Genomic DNA, 18,581 nt, shown 5'->3' with positions numbered 1-18,581 from the left:
AGTCAATGGTTGAGTTATGTGAGTTAACTTTGACCGGTCAAAGTTAGCAAACATATCTGAACTATTGATAACCGAGATGGGCAATCTAAATCTACCCTACATGATGCACTACAAATAGCGCCCTACAGGATTTCCAAATTCGTTTTTGAAATATGAACGAATAAGATCAAATGTAGCGGGAGTCTCCAAGAAATTTTCCATGGATTTCCTCATGCTATAGACATTTGGATTGTGTTCCAATCCATACATTTGTGGATGGACTCATGAAAGGAAAAAAAGGAAAATGTTTTGGCAGATAAACTGATATACTGCCTGAACATCAGCTCAAAGAATGGGTACGGATTCCATCAATGCGAATCAGAGCATTACGAGTGTCAATTTTATCCAGTAATATTGGGTTTTTTTGCGTTTACTACATCATTTTCCAAATAACAAAAAAATGGGTCTGATTTTGATGCCATCATAGTACCCATCATAGTACATTGTTGAATGCTCATCATGAACACAAGACATTGCATTGGAATTACTCGTTTATTTTGGTTCAATGCCTTGAATTACTCATCTCCTAGAACAATCGCTACAATCAGTTCCAACGGTTCAACTTGGGAAAAATGCACATTGCATACATTCACGGCTGTTTCCTCCTCACTGAGCTTGTTTAAGTCACAGACCATTCGTTAGTACTTCTGTAATGATTTTATGGAGATGATTCTTTTTCAGTTTTCTCCTGCGCCTGTTATTTCCCCTGCACAACCACAACACATGTACTAAAAATGATCAAATAGAAAAATTCAACATTGCAAACGGGTATTTTGTTTTCATTTTCAAAAATTTAGGGGCTTCCGAGCAAGATTCTATGTTTGCCTGCGTAGACGTATGCTTGCCATTAAAGTAGAGTTTCCAATACAGATTACCGATGGTTGTGTCCATAAAATGCAGCTGATCTGCTACTGTGTCCAAGTATTACTACCGCATTGTATGTTTGGTGTTCATTCTCTTGGAAAAATGAAACAGACGGAAAAACTTATGTGTGGATTGTTGGCCCATACACAATGCACACAAATAACCACCAAACCAAACCATACCCAATGTCTAAAAAGATTTGGATCTTTTGGGCTCAAAACGTCTACTGTGCACAAAAGAGGTAGAGTGACACAAAACAATTTTGCTATTACCAGTACAACAAATAGCAAGACAGCCAAGAGTACTCACCAGTACTGATTATATAATATGAACGAGTCAGTTGCCACCTTTTTTCCATCGTCATTCCGATTCCAATGGTAGATCGCATGTGTTCTATTCTTTATCGCTAATGTAGAATGTCCATAACTGGCTTCTCGGAATGCAGAATAATCTGGCTGGGGATCTCTAAACCTACAAATTCAATGCAAAGAAACATGATTTCTTATTTTGTGGAAAACAAGAGTTAATTGTTTCTCATCCCAACTAGCAAACATTTTTTATGAGATACAACTAAACAAACCTCCCAGCTAGGCCTTCTTGATTGCCTCCATCTCCAACAGTTATGTAGACAGGAGCTGCTTTGTCAGGTACAGGATAAGGATCACCACTTGATACATTATAGTGGACGTTGGAAATTCGGTACTGGAATAAGATAGAAAAATATCATTTCGAACTCAACTTCAATAAATTTGTAGATTTGCAGCACTCATGGTTAAATTTGCACATGGAAAACGCATAGCAAGCCCGTGCAAACCAAACCGAGCCTTATGTCCCAATCACTTGGGGTTCGCTACATGAATCTTTTTCCTCCATTGAGCAAGCCCGTGCAAGATAAAGAAAAATGGATAAACTTGCATGCAATGTTTGGCCCATTTCCTAAAAGCTGAAGCTTCTGAGACTAATAGTGTGCACAAAGAACTGGAAGATAACTAAGTGTCATGGTTTAAATTCTTTTTTTCTTCCCAAAACTACAATCGAAGCATGATTTTCCTCCATATCTTAAATCACCACCAAATCAGTTTCATTCTCCCTACAATTCACCACAGAGAAAAAATTTCGTAGAGTTCAATTTGCAAGGGAAGTAGTTAGACAGTTGAAGTTATCAAAATAGGTTCAAATTTAATGAAAAGCGATTCTCAAATTTGAGTTTTCCTTTAAAGTGGTAATTCTGGGCTGTTATCCACAATTTCAGCTGTCCTACAAGTTCTGCTATCCTACTCATCTATAGCAAATGTTCATTTTGCTTCTACTATCATTTTTAAAATAACAAGAAGACAGAATAAGGCACATACCGATCTTTCATAAGCATGGACATGACCAGCGAAGACTACATCAACCTTGTAATGGACAAACAAACTCTCGTAGACAGACCGCATGCTTTCACCCTCCATAAAGTGGGCTTCATTGCTGTTGTAGATAGGAACATGCATAATTACAATGAGCCAAGGTGTTTTCTCCCTGTCAACCCTTTTCAATTCCTCTATGAACCACCTCCATTGAGGAGTGTATTTCACTGTCAAAACAGCATTGAGCCACATATACGAGATGCAGAAGCAAAAAATATTATTTTTGGTTCTTTCTAAGAGGAAACATGCAGCAAATACTTAAAAAAAAGTAAAGCGTCAACATATCATATTCAAGTATTCCAAATCATAAAACCACACAATTTAAAAAGGGTGCTGTTCTGTCACGATCCATATTTATGAGTTCCACAGATTTCAGATTTTTACAAAAACTGCCCTTAAAACGTTAATTCCATTCTGGCCCACCTTATTATTTCTCTCTTCTATAATTTTTTTTACAAATAATTCCACCCCATCTCGTCCAAGCAATCTCTCTGCCCCTCCAGTTACAGCTAGACTCAAAGAAATGGGTCCATGGTGAATCAGCGGTGCTGTGAGCTTCCTTATACAAATATAGAGTAACGGATAAACTGAAACCTCCCAAAAAAGGCACGTTCCAGTGGACCCTTCATCGCCACCATGGCAGTTCATGTCTCTTAACCCTCCACATCTTCATCTCTGTCCTCTTTCTTTCTTCTTTTTCCCTCTTCGTCTCTTTAAAATAGACCCAAAGATAATACTCCCTCTATCCCAATTTACTTGTCCCCTATGAAAAGTCGTGCAGTTTTTTAATCTAAAAATAAAATTCTTCCGGGCATAATTTTTTACACCAAATTGATTAATTCACTAAGTACGTGCAAAGATATTCAAAAAATGATGCACGGAATTTATTTTCTAATCCAAAATCATAGGGGATGAGCAGCGCGGGATGGAGGCAGTATAAAATTTGTGGACCCATCTATCTGTCACAATGGAATTAACAATCAAAACTCTGGACATCTGATCCCAACCCCATCATCTTTACTGTCACCAAAGACGGCAATTGATCCATTCATAGGGTCCAAAGAAAGCCCCAGAGGGTGCTGAGGATTGAGATTACTGGCATTGTGGTTAACAACTAAATTACTTGGTGAGTGACTTCAGACAATCTGAGGCTTTGAGCAATTGGTGCAGTGAAAGGGCAAACCCAAATTGATAGTATACCCAGCGTTTTCAGTCAAGTATTTTGGCTTTGGGATGGTTAGAGATATGAGTTGAGTGTGTGGGTTTTAAGTTTTAACTTGTTTTTGGACAGTGCAACAAACAGGGAATGGTATCGGATATAAGGTCAGTTTTGTTCAAATAATGAAATCTGCGAGACTCCAAAATTTTGAGCCTAGAAGCCATTGAACAGCACACTTTAAGAATGCCTTTTTTTAGAACAGAACACTACCAGAATACTTAGGGTATCCACAATGGCATAATCAAAAGTAAAAGATTTCTAAAGTTAGCAATGTTGGTCTAAAATATGGCTCACAATGGTATAATCAAACTTAGCAACCCCTTAACCAATAACCAAATTTTGGCCTTTGGATAACCAAAAATAGCAACCTGTTTTCTTTGGATAACAAAATTTTATAGAGACCACCTCTCTCTCTCTCTCTCTCTCTCTCTCTCTCTCTCTCCTCCCATCACTATCAATGGACCCAACCACTTACATTTATTCCCAAATATCTCTCTCTCTCTCTCTCTCTCTCCACTAAAAATGGTTTTATTTTATTTTATTATGAACCATTGTGGGACTTCAAAATGTTAATCTTAGCAACCCCTTAAATGAATAACCAAAAGATGAGGTGGCAAGTTTTCATTATCAAATTTTGGTTATGTCATTGGAGATACCCTTAGCAGAGAAAAGGGACAGAAAAAGCAATTGTGACATATGTTGGCTTGCCATGAAGCATAGATATAGGCATAAAGATATACACACACAGAGACAGTGTCTGCTTCAAAAATAAAGACCGGTAAAAAAGGGGAATCGAGAGTTACCAAAAGGAGAATAGCTGGATAACACAATGATATGGGCAGATGCACGTCTGATAGCATACCAGAGTGGATTAGTGCTTTTCGAGGCTGCAAATGGTGTTTTGTATCTGTGGAGATACGATTTGAAAGGAACAGTTTCCCCCTAATCAATTATAAATTACACTATTAGTCAGTTATCAAAAAAAATAATTACAGTATTAGTCAAGTAAAAAAGGAAAATGTTTAATCAATTATAAATTACACTATTAGTCACTTATCAAAAAAAAAAATTACAGTATTAGTCAATTAAAAAAGGAAAATGTTTAATTGGACTTCATGATTGTGACGAACAAACATATTGAAAATAAACACAAGTATGATTGCGGCAATCAAAATAATGATACCATAATTGTAGGATAAATTACCAAGCAAAAAGGAATTAGTAAGCACTGTTTCATGGTTCTTGTCATTAATTCAACTGTTATTTCCATTTCAGCAAAGTCATGTATGATTTCCAGCATCTCAGCATGTGCTAAGAATTGAAATACCACAACTAGGATGATAAATAAGAGTCGAAAGAAAACCTCAAATCAGACGAACAATGAAGAGGTGAAGGCTTGCAATTGTCCTATCCAAAATAAGATAAATAAAAAGAAGACGACTTGCAATTTGATAAACACAACTAACATTTAAAGGACAGTTCCATGCCATTCTTGCCTACAATTCTCGAAAAACTACTCTTGGTCTGCAATTGGCACGACTATTTTGGGGCGGAGCCATGAATTCGGGATTGCGGGATCAAATACAGAGTTGTGTTTGGCAATGATAGTGATTGGCCTGTCGTTACTTATCCAATGATCTCAAGTAATTCCAGTCCCTAAAATCCCTCCTAAATCAATTTAAAGGTGAACATTCCATAGATACCAGCTTATTCAATGGTTTTGCTAGCAAGTCTAGGGGATGTAGGGGGTTTGACAAAACCTTGTACAAGGAAAGTAGCACATAAAATGAAATCAATATGCAAAACAAGGAAGGAATGACGTCAATTTTACAAAGACTGGAAGACAATTCCACCATTTACACCTTGCAACCAGATGATGAATGATTCAATGATAAAAGCTACGTATGACAAGATTACTTCATATAAACATGGAGGAAGTTATAATTGTATAGGTTCTGCTAATTTAAGACACTGGAAACTAACCAAAACTTGTGTAGCCAAAAGGATTCATTTTGGTTTGCTTCTCCTACTTACCAAGATACCTCATGCAGGGTTCGGAGGTGGGACTCAACAAAGCAACGCGGGTCAGGATCATTATAAAGACACAACAAATTGTTCAGGAATATATACCAGAAGTTCATAGTTTCAAGGAAAGAGGTAACTGGTACAGCATATAAATTCGTGCTACATCCAGGGTTCATGCTTCAGATACATAGGTAAACTAGTATGTTCTAGATTTCGTAGTTAAAAGAATTCTGCATCAGGAATGAGTCTCCGAAACAATGAACACTGTTCTGAATAAACACCATAATTACAGTAGATTACCATATATGGCATGTACTCTATTTCGTGATTCCCAGCTGACCAAATCCAAGGCTGATAGGCTGTACTACGTTCGACAAAACGACCCCAAGTATCCCAACGGACACCAACATCATTATAGTTGTATCTGTCAGCATATGAAAGATCTCCAACAAATAAAACTGTTTGCCCTTCACTCCGCATGTAATGCTCAACAGTGGAAAGAGAATTATATGTTTGACCCAAATCACCTACACATACAACAAGAAAAATACGCTAACATGTCTTTATATCTACGCAACTCTTGGTCTACAAATCAGTTGTTAAAGCCCGTGGGTCGCAACTGTAAAACAATTTAAGGTTGTGTTTCATATAAACAGATGAAGAAAAGAAACTACTGACCAATAATACCAAATGTGTAAGGAGCATCCGGACCAATCTCTGGTGGTGTTTGAAACCAGAACTCTCGAGCAGATTTACCATCTCCGATATTGTAAAAGTACTTGGTGTCATACTGAAAGCAAGAAAACATTCAATCGCTTGGACAGATTTGGAAACACAAAGCAAGAAAATCCATTGGGCCACAATTCAATATCATAACGGAAGAAGATCAACTTGATATGACTTCACATGTACCCCACAAGGAAACTAATATTTCTCATATATGACCATCATCCAAACAGCAGCTTTTGATGCTTCCATTGAGGATGATATCAACTTCGAAGCACTTATTTTCCAACCCCGCCATCCAGGGAATGAACCTATGACTAACTTTAATGAGAAGAACTTATTGAAATGTTTGTATGTCGGTAAAATGAGCTGAGCTCATCACTGATGGATTACACAAGAGTTTGACATGATACAAAAAGCCTTCACACTTGTATACTCCAGCATACAGATTACTTTCATTCATAGTCAAAACAAACTATAGAACGGGAATATTTGACAAATGACGAGTGCGAAGGTCTCTGTATTTGAAAATCACAAGCATGTTGTAGTCTGTGTACACCCCCGCAAGTAAGCTATTTATCTGTATCATCTTTTGTTCTTCTTTGCAACGCGCATCTAGGAATTGCAAATAATATTGGACAGCCATGTTGTTACAGGTTCAATATGCAATCACCTCAAGGCCATCAACGAGAATGTGATGAATGAAACCAGACATATAGTTGTAGAAAGTGTAGTTTGTCACTGTCCCCTCCGCAGTAAATTCATAGTTGCTATCTGATTTTCCATAATGTACTGTGTTGGACCCTGGTGCTTCAGCCGTCACCCATGTGATTAAAACAGCCTTTCCATCGTAGTCACCTTGAGTGATGTGTACCTACGACAGAATATTTTTAAGTAGTTAGAAACAAAATAACAATAGTATGATATTGAGTCTCTGCATTGTAACTGAAACTAACACAATAAACTCGTACATATATTAAAATGCAAGGCAGTCTATTGCTGACAACACATAGCGTCATGTCAAGAAAACATATGGCAGTGCTCTGGCAGTGCGCAACTGTCCGAGTCATTTAAAGCTCTCAGAGCCCTCTGAAACCCTACATTTCCGAATGGTAACCTTAAGCTACCAAAACATAGCTCAAGAGCAAGGTATTTGAGTATGTCCAGAACTCAACTTTCACCCAATCTCCCTTCTTCACAAGTAAAATGTTTCCTTACAGAATTCCTCGGAAAATAATATTACTTGAAAGTTGAAACTCCTTTTAGTTAATTAATAATAACCCTTCGGCCTGGGGTAAGTTTATAATGTCTTTATGAACATTTATTTTTTTCAATTCACCTTTTACGGGCACCTAAAAGGCAGGTTTTAAAAAATTCCAAAAATTCCATGTGAAATGTTACTCATAAAAACAACTCAACTGTAGAAGCATTAGTTGCACAAATTTGACGTTGGCTACATGGATTCTACCCAAACCATAGTGTGTGACAAGGAGTTTTATGTAAGCTGTCAACCTACTACCAACACCCTCCCTTAGGTAAAGCACTAGGCATGACACAAAAAGAGTTACTTATCATCGAAACAAGGGGGAGAAAATTTATCACACATGAAACGTCTTGTTGCATATCTCGTGACCAAGGAATGAAAAAGACAGGGTTGAGAATTATGTAAAGGAATGATCCTCTGGTTTTCGAAATCAAATTATTGATTATTATTCCACATGGTGAAGTAGCCGCGTAAAAAAGCATAGCCAAATCAAAAACATCTTTTCTAGCATGGCTCCTATAATAAGGCCTTCAATAACTTCACCAATTTGGTAATATGAAGGCTTACTTGTTGTGGCGAGTTATAACCTTTAGGAACTGCAAATGCTTCATTATCGAGAGGAATGTCAGTAGATGGCCACTCTGTACGAACAAAAGCACTTGTCACTCCAGCACTACCACTGTTGACAAATCTCAAGAAAACAAATGATACAAGTTGGAGATGAAGCAACGTAAACCCCATTCCCTTATCCTTCCACATGATTGTTAATTAACTGGGCAGAGCGATGTAAATGCTGCATATGCACAGAAAATAATGTAAGTCAGGGAAAAACCACAAAATTCTGAACGCAACTTCTCAAGCTTACATCGGATTTTTTCTCAACTCGTACCCCAAAACCCATTTAATACACGAACTCCCCACTTAGCTCATATCTAAAACTCAATAACTTTAAATTGAATCAATATCATTTGATTGTTGGATGATTACAAGTTTGGGCACCCAAACAAGAAGGTTTAGAGTCTAAGGGAATACCATCTCCCTTTCTACAGAAAATGTAACTTAAAGAGTACCTAGCGGCCTAGAACTAACATCAAATTACATCACAACAAGAGATGTGGGTGCTGCCCGCACATACACAGACGGACACATGTACACTTCTATATTCCCTCCTTCGATCAAATATACATAAAAACTTCCTCCTTCCCGCAAAGTCCATTGCGAAAAGAGGTGCAATCTTTGGATAAAAATATAAAGTACTACCGTGCATAATTTTTCAAATTTATTCACTCCAATTTTAAGAACTAATTAAGATCTTAAATTTGGCGCAAAAACATTTAAGAAATTATGCACAGAATTTACATTTTTTCTTTTCTCTCAAAATTGCACGTCTTTTCTTGGTGAACTAACTTCGGGGGCGGAGGGAGTATACACATTAGCGTAGACGTGTATGGTTTTATTTACCAACTCAGGTGACCCAGCTTACACATTCGCGTAGACATGTGTATGATTTGTACTTTTATAACTCAGGTGTCTGAGGCAGCTTAAGCGCCCTCGACATGTGTACGAATTAATATAACAATCCATCGACTATGCACTTTGATCTAGAACCACGTCTCGTTCCAGAAACATGTGCCGATCTTCACATAACCAATGAAATTGTAATATGAAGCACAAACACGATCAGAAGACACCAAATACAGCAGAAGAAAGCTAGTATTTTACAAACTTATCAAATTCCAGGCATCAATCGGTGATGAGAGCGAGTGAAATTGCAACTCGTTTTCTGAATAATCGCTCATTTCATTCACAATTTTACAGCCACGCGCAGCAAGAAATTGAGAATTAGGCAGAGGAGTGTAGAGAGAGAAATTACCTTCAAATCATTTGGTGGAGGAGAGAGAGAGAGAGAGGGGACCGGAGAGGGGTGGCCTTGGCAGTTACTCATTATTGATCCACAATTTAAGAAAAAGGTGTGAGAGGGGAGAGGCGTGGGTTAGCCGGTAACATCCAGGGAAGCGTAGGCTAGCGTTTTGTCGTGTCACAATAATTTGGAGCAATTATTCAGCGTTCCAAGAGTACCACGTGGTGGTGACTACATGATAAGTCTAACTTTTTACAAAGCTATTTTTTTTTTTACCAGAAAGTAAACTCAATTTATTTATAAGCAAAACACCGTACAATAAGAGGGGACACTACCGGTTCCAAAATACAAAAACTAACAAAATAAAATAAAATAAAATACAACAAACCAAAAAAAAAACCGCATAGAACCACGACGTCAACACCAGACCTGTCAAACACACTCGTGAAAAGGGGTTGGAGAGGCCGAAATTGAGAGGCCAGGTATGAAAATAGAGGAAGCCCTCCTGGATGACCCGTTGCACCAACTTGAACTCATCCTGCTGTATACTGAAGGCAAAAGCCGTTGTAGACGCCGTCTTCGTACACTGATTTCAAGAAATCCAGATCTAGAATCCCAAACATGGCTCTTGAGTCAAAAAATGGAGGGGAGAGTGGGAAATCTCAACTCCTAAAGGAGAGAGTTTCAACCACCTCACAACTATGGGCCCAACGAGAAGAGAGAAAGAGAGGAGAGAAGCAGGAAATGAAGGATTGAGAGGAGAGGAGGAAGGAAGAGGGTGGGCGCAGGGGTGGCTGCGACGGAGGGGATGAGGAGGAACCCACCCCAGACTCTCTCTCTCTCTATCGTACCCTTGCTTTCTTTCTACGCTTATAAAGATATTATTATTCACTTTTGTGTATAATTATTTTCGGAATACCACGTGGTAGTGCCTACATGGTAGGAAAAACCTTTTACGTAGCGATATATTATGTGACAGAGACATTATTATTCATTTTTGTTGGATGATTGAAAAACAAAAAATGACATACATTGTATAGCAACGGTATCTTATTTTCGTGGAGTATCATATGAAAATACCACATGGTACTAGAGGAGTACCCATAATTGGCCGTCTTTTTGGTATCAATTATGCTACATACATAATAATCTTATTTGCGTGTTTTGGTATTATGTTTGAATTATTGTACACCTAGACTTTTTGATTTGATATAAGTTGGAGCAATTATGTGATCTGAAAAAGGAGTAGTACAATACATGAAACTTAGCACATGAAAACCGTTCGGGGCATGTTGGCATTGGTGAGAGTGGTGACCAGTCCTTTTCTGTTGCTAATGGTGACCAGTTCATCTCGTTGCTTTGGGAAAGGCAAGCTCATATTCCAACGTAGGAAAGCTCAGGATCTGTAACGGGTTCTGTCGTCTTTATGTTTTGATGCTTCAATTATTATTTCACTTTCAGCACCCATATGAATTATTTTATTACTTCTGCTATTGGTACCAACCACCCATATCAATGGGGTATCGACGGGCAAGCATAATCCACTTCAGGTCGTCCACGGATGATCCCACATCGAGAGGATAGTAAAATTATGACTTGTCTTGCAGGAAGAACATCCAAGAAATTAAAACAGGCTGGAGACACCATAACTTCATGATTTTCCTTGCCCAAATGTTACACAAGAGTTCCTTTGACCAGAGTAGCAATGAAATCAAGACAACAGAAATGCCAAGAATGGAAATAAACCAAAAATTGAAAGTTCAACACGTGTACAATGGTTTTACTTATTATTGTTTGGAGATTGTCATTTCCTACATCACGACGGAGCCCAACTCATAACCGTGCCCAGAATCGATCAGATGACAGCACTTCTAAGTTCTAACACAACAAAATTTTAGATACATAAGTTCGACTTTCATGCCTGTGCCAAGCAAAAAATCAAAGTCGAATAAGTTGATACATAACGAAAAGAAATACTACAATGGTTCATCGCACAAAAATGAAGTTCTGGCAGCATTTTTCCAGCATGAAGAAACTTCATTCACCTTTCATCGCTAACAGCTACAGGAATCACAAAAGATATTCCTCCCACGGCGTAGTATACAATTATCATCTCAGTAACTATGAGACGGCGTAACAAATATTGAATCTTTCAAACACCCGAGTAGCCAGTACCCAGTTTTCCTTTCTCTGATAAGTTCCCCGTATCCTTTCTTTACTTGGCAGCAGAGAAATTACTCCTATAAAGGTTGCTGATAAATAAAGCACTGCAATGGAACTTAACCTTACTACTGAACAAGAAACTAGCACCTAAGGATCACACTGGATTTATCCCGTCTCCAAAGTTTCCATGTGATTAGTAGCTCTTCTCCTTAACAATGCTCTGAAAATCGAGATAACTGCAATAAGAGCTATTTCAACATGATCAGAGCTACTAGTCTTTACACAAACCTGACCCATTTTCCGGCTGTTCAAATTTCCACTAACTGACATTCCAGTTCCTCGACTTAGTCTGAAGTCGGTCTGAAAACTTCCACCCACTACCGTCTCTTTATTAAATGAGAGGATTGTCAATGTCATACTCAAACTTTCATTTCTCACAGGGTAGTCCCTGCCCCTTAAAGTAGCTTCCAAACTCCCCCCATAAGCCGCTTGTTGAAAAATCCCCATGCAACCAGCATTCATCGAAAACTTCAGTCTCTTCCCAACTGAAACACTGTCTTCAATTTTGGCACCAATATAATTCTTCTCCCCGAAAGATGTCACACAAACCCCACATTCAGTAACATTATGCTTAAAGTGCCTCACCTTTGCATTGCTGTGAACCGTATAGATCATATTTTTAGTGGCAGATTGAATGTCAAGACCGACGGTATAAGTGGGTCCCCTAGGGTCCACATAAACTGCGGTACATTCGGACTGGATACTGAAATCTTGCTTGTCCTTGCTCAATTGCCCTGTGACAGAAGCAACTACATTGTGCTTTAGTTCTGTCACTATTTCTAGGTTTATTCCGTCAAACCCCACATCATGGTCCCACCCGTGCGGATCAAGAACGGGTCTCGCGAGCCACTGCTCCCCTGTTAAAAGGCAACGATATCTATGTACAGGGCAATCTGAGTCAAAACTTGGTGGTACCGCCATATCTGGCAACTGAACAGCCTCTGGAGGCTCTTGATTATCAGAACTACCATCACTACCCAAAGTCCCGTCCTTGCGCATTTTTTCCTCTCCCCGCCTATGAGCCTCTTCTTTCAACTGCTTTTTCATATAAAGGGTCTCCCGGTAATCCAGCTCATCAAGATAGTCCTTTTGCTGCAATTTAGTCAATTTCTCAAACTCAGTTTTTGTCAGAATTCGAATAGGAGGTAATTGGTCGTATTCATCTTCTCCCTCCATGTCTGAAGATAAGATCACGTCAGCTTCAGCGTCCGCTCCACTTGGGCCCACAACAGTGCGGTGGCGTAGGAAAGATGAGAGGAGGTGCGGTAGAGAGGGCAGACGTGTAGTATTAGAGGGGCCCAGTTCAATACCATCTCTTAATTGCAAGATAGTATTAACATCACCCAAAACTTTTGTGCATACACATAGCAACAAGAACTGACTTTTCCAAACCTGTCCATTTGGAAGAATTTTCTCACCTGTAATATCTGTTTTACAATGAGGATGATTCTCTACAAAAAGTACAGGGTTTTCAAGTTTTGAATCCGAAACTGCTTGGTGAATATGGTGCTGCATCAAATCTGTGCATTGGGTCACATAAGATTCATAGCTGAGGGGATACCCATTTGGCCCATCAGGAAGAGCTGAGAAAGAATGCGTCATGACAAGAATGGTGTTGAACCAAATTCCAGAACCAAATACTTCGGTAATTAGCTTCATAAGGGGAAAAACACTATAACCAACATTCATCAGGTCAAGCCGTTCGAAATATAACACAACGTCAGGTGGGGATTTTCTAATGAACCTCTTTACGGAGCTCAAAATCTTCCTATTTCTTCCGACACTACTTGTAGAATAAGGCAACAGACCTGGCGTATCGATGAACGATATTTTAATACCATTGACCGTTCCCCCAATCTCTTGGATACGGTCGGTGGCTGGTTGAAATGCATTGGTGACGGCCTTGAATTGATTGAATATAGAGTTTATGGTTGCGCTTTTGCCAACACCTGTTTTTCCCAAGACCAGTACTCTGAATGAGAAATCCAACTCAGGCAGTCCAGATGCCTCTTGTTCTGCTGCTATTTTTCTGGCTCTATTGCTTCTGAGATTGGTTCTTTTCAGATCTGATTCTCCTGCTCGTATCAAAGAAGCAAGATGCATTCGATATAAGACCTTTGAGACAACAAGATTGTCTTGTGACTGCCTAAGACGTTGGACAAGTCGCAAGAAATTTATTTGGAGCCGCTCGATTTTTGCCAAGGGATCCAACTTCTTCTCATCAGTTCCAGAATGAGATTGACAAGAATTTTCCACCACAACTTGCTGCAAGGGGTCATCGTTCTGATTTTCTTGGTTACTAATGGGCGAGTGAGATGTGTCAGCAGCAACTGGAACCCACACCAATTGGTACAGTGAGTTAAACTTGTAAATAAGATGGGCAGGATAAAAACAACTAAGTTCTTGTTGGACAAACTACACAAATATTGGATTTTAGAAATGTTCAACCCACAAGATAATATACATTCTGTCCCAGTTTAATTGTCCTTTTTGATGGTCGTGCTGAATCGAGTCAACAAACAACATACTTTGGTGCAGAAAAATTCAAGATTCTTTTCACCAATCAAAAGATCTCAATTAGTTCCTTTTTTTATTATCCGCGAAAGTCAGTATTATTGGAATAGTTAGATTAGCACCTTGAAAGAGGAGTTGAACTCCTGATCTCCTTTCTCCTAGCACCGAAGTGCACTCCTCATGCCCTTGGGCCAAAGGCCTCTTGGCGATCTCTATTAGTTCTTGCCGTCAACGTATACAAAATTTTCTAAAAAACAGTAAATTAAAAATTATAGAAGGTTCTTTTAAGATGTCTGGAGTAGTGAAAATGAACTACTACACTGAGATGGAAGGATTGCATGACTTCAATTGTTGAAGCCTTAAGGCCACCTTTAGCAATCTCACTATCTCAGTACAAGAGCGACACTGTTTAACTACAAAAATGATTACCAAAAGGAATTTCTACATGGTAAACCTATTCAAAAAAAATGTGGCAGTCACAGTGGCAGTGACATTTTATAAATCATGAACTTCCAGTTTGAAATGAACAGACCACAAAAGGTCACATCTTCTATGATGAAATTTTCCGAAAAACATGGGTTCATACAACCTTACCCTTTTAGCTATCGCATATTTATGGCCAGAGCATATGGTGGTAGTAAACTAGTAATTACCTGTTTCGTCTATTACAAATTTTGTACTAGATGCTTTAAGGCATTATGCACATTGCAATGAAACCCTCAAAAGTTAATCTAGTGCAGCCAAATATCTTCCATGTTCAATTTTAATTCCCAGAATCCCATGGCCATGGAAATTCAACCATTGAAAATAAATAAAATCACAAAAGCTCCAATTGTACTAGCTAAAACAATATGCAAATGAGGCACAAAAAATGACTTTAGTTCCATTCATATGAAATGCATACTCAGGAACAAGTACATACTATGACACTAAGCACTTACATAGTTACATATATACTTATGCGCAAGTCACAAACAATTTTTCTTCTGTTCTTTTGTTTGTTTGTATTTTTGTGATAAGTGAAGTTCATAAAGAGGGCAAGAGTAGAAAGGATCTTTTAGAAACAAATTATATACTAGTGCACGCACAAACGCAGAGACATAAAAGTTTTAGACTACTAAACAATCAAATTCGTTCCCTAATAGGTGCATTTCTCGGACATAAGAACGTGGTGTTCTGTAATATCGTACGATCAAGAGGAGAAAAGGTGATACCTTGGTTACTAAACTCCTCATTCAGAGATTCATCATTGGAAAACCTATCACCAGCTGACAATTGGCTTGATGAGACCACTGACTTGGACACCAACTGAGACAAAACCCAGTCCTTAACACCCATCATGCTTTCTGAGAAACAAGAAATTATATCATGATCTATTTCTCCCAAGCAACAGCCCACCCCACCCCACTCTTCTTTGGACAGAAAATAAGACAAAATAGGAGTAAAATGAGATCGAGTGCATTAACACCTTCACGGAACACCATACAGACATATGACCGATTTATAACTCAAATCACTAATGTAGGTCACTTACAAAAAGCATCATGTCACCGGTCTATAAACAAATTCAGCACAAATTATCAGTCTAAGTGTTAAACCAACATAAAGAACTGCCAAACCAAAGAGCTTCTCTTTTGTTTTTTAAGACCAAATACCAGAACTTCTTGTTTGCTTACCTAATCATCAAGCTCCTATTTCTCTTTCCTTGATTTCTTCTTTCCCACGTTTCAAAACTCCAAAAACATTCTGGAACTGATTATGGAACTTCAAAGCCCCGAGTTCCAAAGCCCCGACCAGCTAAACAATTTGACTTTTTGACGCTTTCCAATAGTGATCCCTAGACAATCTTGACATGTCCAAGCCTAATAGAGAAAATCTTGAAGAAACCTGTTCAACAATAAATAAATAAAAGCCATATATGTTGTTAGATTGAATCCCAGCAATTTGGGGTTGGTCACACAAAGTTAGCACCTGTCATTCATTTCTCAAATGAACTTTTAAACTCTTCAGCACTGCAATAGCTCAAAACCAGGATCATCTCACTCTTCTGTTTCAGAAATATCACATCACTCCTTCTTCCTCGTGAACAATCTACATTCCTAAGAGTGACCATCCTTTTCATTTTCTGACATTGGAAATACCTACTCTAGCCTAGCCTAGGGGGGAGGGGGAGCGGAGGAAGTGGAGACTGGGGATTGAATGCCTGACCCTGTGAGCTAGAGTATAAGGGCTCAAACACAAGGCGAACCCCCTCGTTTTCCTACCATTCTTCACTAATACCGTAATTCAGATCATTTGATTAGCAGACTTGACTATAATTAGTCACTATCCCTTCCTTAAAAGCCGATATCTCCACAACCTCGTCTTAAGACTCTTAACAAGTATAAACACTGAATCGTGTATCAAAACCAGTCTTTTACAATTTGCAAATCTTTGCGTCAAAAGAATAGTAAACGAGAGCCATTCCAGCAGTTTCATGCCATTAGTCTCACCTATTCTTTCATTGCTCTACTCAATACTTCCGTACCTAAGGTATGTGAGTAAACTTTACACACTTGCCACAAAAGAGTGTCATCCTAAGGCCATGTTTCTGTGTATCAGTCTCACTAAAGCAACCTAAACTGCAAAGCCAACTCCAATGTATGTCCAACGGATCAGTTTGTTAATAGTAGTATAGTACAAGAAAAGACAACAGGCACAATATGAACCAGCACATCAAAACGCTTAGAATCTGGTAATTTCCAAACCAATATGCCAGTAGAGTTTTGCATTTGAGGCTCCACACAGTAACAATTTCCCATGGGCCATGGAGCTAGGTTCAAAACATTGTGAGACAATTCAGTCAATATCCAATAAGGGTGTTAGAGCATTGAGAGGAGTACGTATCTATCAAACAAAACGGTCCATGTTAACTCTCCTTAGCCATCTGTGTTGTCGTTCATATTGATAAAGCTATGATTCCCAGGAAACTTGGGCAAAGAAGAGTCCCCTCATTCGGTTTTGCCGATTGGACTTAAGAACTTGAGGGGCTATTGTAGTGGGCCAAACAGAGGGCGCCAAATAATGGGTTCACCCTAAGCCTCTCCAGAGGGGGAGGTGTATGCTTTTAAGTCCCGGTAGCCTCCCGCGAAAGAAAGACGTATCCTTGTAGGTTCCCAAACCACTTCATAACTAAGTTTAAGCGAAATGGCATCTACATGGTTGTAATTGTCGGCAGAACGGAGAAACGTACCACTTCGAATACCCGTCACCAGGTATTAGCATTCCCTCAATGAGTTCCTATCTATGTTTTGTCAAACTACAGACCCTTTAAACTTCTTTTTTTCCACCATAAATCATTTCACTCCCTTAAGTACCACAAACAACATCTCTAAGAGCTAGTGGAAAATTAACACAAACACAAAAACCCTTAATTTGAATGCTAGAATCAAAAAGCATACAGAAACAGTCAATTCTCTATTAGCAGCGCCGGCCCTGAGTAGAACCCGAGAAAGCGACTGCTCCGGGGCAAAAAATACCATGTTTAAGCATCTGAATTAAGCATAATATACAACAAATAGAGATACAGACGACGAGAGAGAGAGAGAAGGGTACCTGCTCAATTCTGGGGTGGTTCTGATCGCTATCGCGTAGAAATTGGATAATATGTGGCGACGATTACAAAGAAAACCCCTAGAATTTGATCCTTGTCACAGTTTACTACCGTTAATTGTCCCTCCGTTTTAAAATGTTTGTCCGGTTCACAAAACGATAACTCAAAAATAATGCATTTCTTTCAAGAAAAAATTTAATTTTTTTTCATAAATTTAAAGAACTTATCGATATGTAGTGAATTGTTAAAAAAAATTGAAATTTTTCTTACAAAAATTATATTATTTTTACATTTTTATTTTGCGGACCAGACAAATATTACGAGACTGAGGTATTACCTTTTTTCAAATTCAAAGCCACATGACTTTTCTTTTCTTTTTTTTTTGTGTCTTTTCTCTCAACATGACTTCTTTGTTTTTTGGGTAAATCATGGATAATGGATTTGCCGTGGGGGACTTATGTTGCATATTTGTTAATTTGAATTTCATTATTAATAGAGCAAATATTTAAACTCTTTATTGTTAACCAAGTTGGATCGAGGGATCATGATTCATAATCTTCCATGGGGAAAAAACATTAAAATGGGTCCGTCAAAAGTCCATCTTTTCAAAGGATTAATCCCCCCTTTAAGGCAACGTAACAAACATTCTTCTTTAATCCAAAATAGTTATGCTCGTTCTAGCACTTATAGTTAGCTTTTTAGATTATAATTTTTTAAGATTATTCGCTTAAACAAATTAAAATAAGTTATAAAAGTGTTTGTTATAGCTTTTTATAAGTTGTAAAAAAAGTTTAACTTGTTTGCTTGAATAAGCTGTCAAAGAGTAGTTTTTTATAAACGAAATGTCC

General features: G+C 38.4%; 2 protein-coding genes across 6 annotated transcripts; both read right to left on the bottom strand.

Moving 5' to 3' along the window:
- Positions 1-324: 324 nt before the first annotated feature.
- LOC131299931 (bifunctional purple acid phosphatase 26) lies at positions 325-9,576 on the bottom strand. 3 transcript variants are annotated; one of them, XM_058325514.1, is made up of 10 exons: positions 9,417-9,576; positions 8,111-8,336; positions 6,953-7,153; positions 6,232-6,343; positions 5,854-6,080; positions 4,332-4,470; positions 2,256-2,476; positions 1,484-1,605; positions 1,213-1,374; positions 325-745 (listed from the first exon to the last, which is right to left on the bottom strand). In XM_058325514.1, the coding sequence occupies exons 2-10, from the start codon at positions 8,300-8,302 to the stop codon at positions 664-666; spliced, it is 1,458 nt and encodes a 485-aa protein (XP_058181497.1). In that variant the 5' UTR covers positions 8,303-8,336; positions 9,417-9,576; the 3' UTR covers positions 325-663. The 3 variants fall into 3 exon arrangements, with proteins under 3 accessions (XP_058181497.1, XP_058181507.1, XP_058181514.1); XM_058325524.1 differs by lacking the exon at positions 9,417-9,576 and adding an exon at positions 9,270-9,386; XM_058325531.1 differs by lacking the exon at positions 325-745 and having other exon boundaries at positions 1,209-1,374.
- Positions 9,577-11,156: 1,580 nt separating this feature from the next.
- Positions 11,157-17,858, bottom strand: LOC131299912 (translocase of chloroplast 90, chloroplastic). Of its 3 annotated transcripts, XM_058325497.1 has the most exons (4): positions 17,736-17,858; positions 15,818-16,028; positions 15,356-15,487; positions 11,157-13,957 (listed from the first exon to the last, which is right to left on the bottom strand). In XM_058325497.1, the coding sequence occupies exons 3-4, from the start codon at positions 15,480-15,482 to the stop codon at positions 11,733-11,735; spliced, it is 2,352 nt and encodes a 783-aa protein (XP_058181480.1). In that variant the 5' UTR covers positions 15,483-15,487; positions 15,818-16,028; positions 17,736-17,858; the 3' UTR covers positions 11,157-11,732. The 3 variants fall into 3 exon arrangements, with proteins under 3 accessions (XP_058181480.1, XP_058181487.1, XP_058181471.1); XM_058325504.1 differs by lacking the exon at positions 15,818-16,028 and having other exon boundaries at positions 17,736-17,843; XM_058325488.1 differs by lacking the exon at positions 17,736-17,858 and having other exon boundaries at positions 15,818-17,729.
- Between the last annotated feature and the right edge of the window lie 723 nt (positions 17,859-18,581).

This window comes from Rhododendron vialii, chromosome 1a (assembly GCF_030253575.1).
Source record: "Rhododendron vialii isolate Sample 1 chromosome 1a, ASM3025357v1".
NCBI lineage: Eukaryota > Viridiplantae > Streptophyta > Magnoliopsida > Ericales > Ericaceae > Rhododendron > Rhododendron vialii.
This window is presented reverse-complemented; position numbering and strand designations above follow the sequence as displayed.